Source organism: Elephas maximus, chromosome 17 (genome assembly GCF_024166365.1).
Source record: "Elephas maximus indicus isolate mEleMax1 chromosome 17, mEleMax1 primary haplotype, whole genome shotgun sequence".
NCBI classification, from domain to species: Eukaryota; Metazoa; Chordata; class Mammalia; order Proboscidea; family Elephantidae; genus Elephas; species Elephas maximus.
The window spans coordinates 17,657,131-17,660,137 of NC_064835.1; the positions used below are offsets into that span (position 1 = coordinate 17,657,131).

Sequence of the window (3,007 nt, forward strand, 5' to 3'; positions counted from 1 at the left end):
ACAGGATTTAGAAGCTATAGTATATAAGCAGATGAATACAACAGAGAAATGAACTTTTATATGGACATTTTACTTATTTTGGGTGCTTTCTACATGGTGCTATCCTCGTTGGTTGCTTTGGCTGGTTTTTATTGGTACCAAAAAAAGAAATATGGGAAATCATTTTCTGAGAGTGGGCCTCAACGTGGAACATTCCAGGGTTTCCACCTCTTTAGAAATCCTACTCTTTTCATGAGTAATTTTTTCTCCTTCTGTCATAAATCAGTCCAATTATTTGATGTCCCATCTGGTGCCCTGAATTTTATTTTCTACTGTGTGTCTGTGATGGGTGAAGTCAGTGAGGCTGGATGTCCTTCCAGCCTCTCAGTCTCCCCAGTGCTGCCTTCATCTCTTTATTGCGGAGTGTGTAGATGATGGGGTTAAGTAAGGGAGTAATGACAGTGTAGAACACAGCTACCACGCCATCCAGGGGTTCCTCTGAGCCAGGCCGCAGATAAACGAAGGAGCAGGGAACGTAGTAAACAATGACAACAGTGAGGTGGGCAGCACAGGTGGAGAAGGCATTGCGGCGGCCATTGGCAGAATGGATTTTCAAGATGGCAGCAACTATGTAGCCATAGGAAGTGAGGATAAGCACAAAGCAGGTGAGAACCAGGAAGCCAATGTCCACAAAGGTGACCAGCTCATTGACGGTGGTGTCAATACAGACCAGGTGCAGCATGGCAGGAATGTCACAGAAGAAGTAGTCTACCTGGTTTGGGCCACAGAAGGGCAGCTGGAATATGAAGCTTGTTTGGAAGAGTGAGTGGAGGGTGCCTCCTAACCAGGTGCCAAAAGCCAGGTAGGTACAGACACTGCGGGTCATGATTGTGGCATAGTGTAAAGGCTTACAGATGGCCAAAAAACGGTCATAAGCCATGAGTGTGTAAAGGAAGCATTCGGTGCAGCCCAGGAAATGGAAGGAAAACAGTTGAATTACACAACCCCCAAAGGAGATAACCCTACTATCCAAAAGAAAGCCAGACAGCATCTTGGGGACAATGGCAGAGGAAATGGTCATGTCTAGGAAGGAAAGGTGACATAAGAACCAGTACATGGGACGGTGGAGCCGGATGTCCACCAAGACCGTGAAGATGATGAGCCCATTGCCGGAGATAGTGAGGATGTAGATGACAAGGAAAGCTAGGAAGAGTGGTATACCCAGCTGTGGTGGGTGATGCAGGCCCACCAAAATGAAGTGGGACACAGAAGACTGATTTCCACTTTGCATTTCCTTGTTGTTCACATCTGCCAAGAGAAGTAGCAGATCGAAGGTTCAATACCTTCTAAAATCTCCAGGCATACTTTTTCTGTCATTCCCAAGTAGGGACAGAAAAGGAGATGGCTTTCTCTCTCGCTCTTTTTTGTTCTCTCTCCCTACATTCCTTCCAACACCTGATTCTGAGACCATGCTTGGTTCTAAGGAACAATTGCTCTCTCCAAGGATAAAACGTATGCAACAGATTAACGTGTATATAATTCAGGAAAGTGAAGGAAGATGACACAAAGGGATTCTAAATCAGGAAGAAGCAGTATAATTACCTAAAACTTAAGTCAACATGGAAGAAAGGCTATTCAGAAACCTTCCTTTGGTTTGATCTCTGATCTGTGTACCAGGGAGTTAGGTTACATTTTACATAGTTTTCTAAGAGCCAGAGAAGTAGAATTACTTTTCCTCATACAAATGTGCCCAATAAAAGTCTGTGTAGATTTGTTAAAAATACACTATCTGGGTCCCAAACTGGAAGTAATAGTATTCCAAATCTCTGGAGGTATAGCCAGAAACATCTATTTTCAAAATATCTGTTACAAAAATGCATACGCCATTCAATATCCTTCAAGATAATAAAGTAGTACAAAATCCCTGCCTCAGGGAATATGGTTATTTACTCTTCTCTCTGGCTTAGGACAAGTGCAGTCTATTCATCCATCCATCCATCCATCCATCCATCCATCCATCCATCCATCCATCCATCCATCCATCCATCCATCCATCCATCCATCCATCCATCCATCCATCCATCCATCCATCCATCCATCCATCCATCCATCCATCCATCCATCCATCCATCCATCCATCCATCCATCCATCCATCCATCCATCCATCCATCCATCCATCCATCCATCCATCCATCCATCCATCCATCCATCCATCCACCCATCCACCCACCCATCCACCCATCCACACAATAAAGCACCTTATGTGGTAGCTTAAGAGGATAGCTTCTGAACTTAGACTGATTGGAATAAAATTCTAGTTCTTCCACTTACATTCATTGGTAATCTTGAAGAAGTGGCTCAGTTTTATTTACCTCCAACCATTAAGTGGAGAAAATTACTTTGTATACTTCATAGGATGGTTATATGGATTAAATTTACATAATGCATTTTAAACAATGTTAGGCAAAGTAGCATTCAATAAATACTAGCTATCATTTTTCATCAAATAAGTGTGTTGTGGTGAGGGCAGATTACTCAATAAGTAAGGTAGGCATGGGTTTACTTGTGCTTACTAATCTGTAGGGAACAATTTCACATGCGTTTCATCATATCATGCTTACTTTGCTTGCTGGGTACTCCTCCATGTCAGGGATTGTAAATTCAAAAAGAGGCATTGATTCTGTAGGAAGGTGCTGTGGGTTGGGAGACAGATAGTAACCATACCTAGAAGCAGAACTTTTGGCGTGGTGAAAAAAATTGAAAATTTTCACTACAGATTAGTAAATCAGCACAAGTAGGTCTGTGCTTATGCTGCTTATTGGGTAATCCACCCCTGCTTGTGGTTCTGTATTATTCCCCAATTGCATGGGTCTGCAAAGAGCCTTGGCTAGGGAGAAGAAAAGGGTAAAGCAAATTCAGCTATTGTACATGAAGTCATTCTGCCTAGTGTCACTTTCCTCCTACCCTCTAGTAGTCTGTTTACAAATTGGAGGCAAACATCCAAATAGTGTGTCATCTTCCCAAGGG

General features: G+C 42.8%; 1 protein-coding gene across 1 annotated transcript; it reads right to left on the reverse strand.

Annotated features, from left to right (window-relative positions):
* Positions 1–334: 334 nt before the first annotated feature.
* On the reverse strand, positions 335–1,300 carry LOC126061236 (olfactory receptor 10G6). Its single transcript, XM_049857668.1, has one exon. The coding sequence runs from the start codon at positions 1,268–1,270 to the stop codon at positions 335–337; it is 936 nt and encodes a 311-aa protein (XP_049713625.1). The 5' UTR covers positions 1,271–1,300.
* Between the last annotated feature and the right edge of the window lie 1,707 nt (positions 1,301–3,007).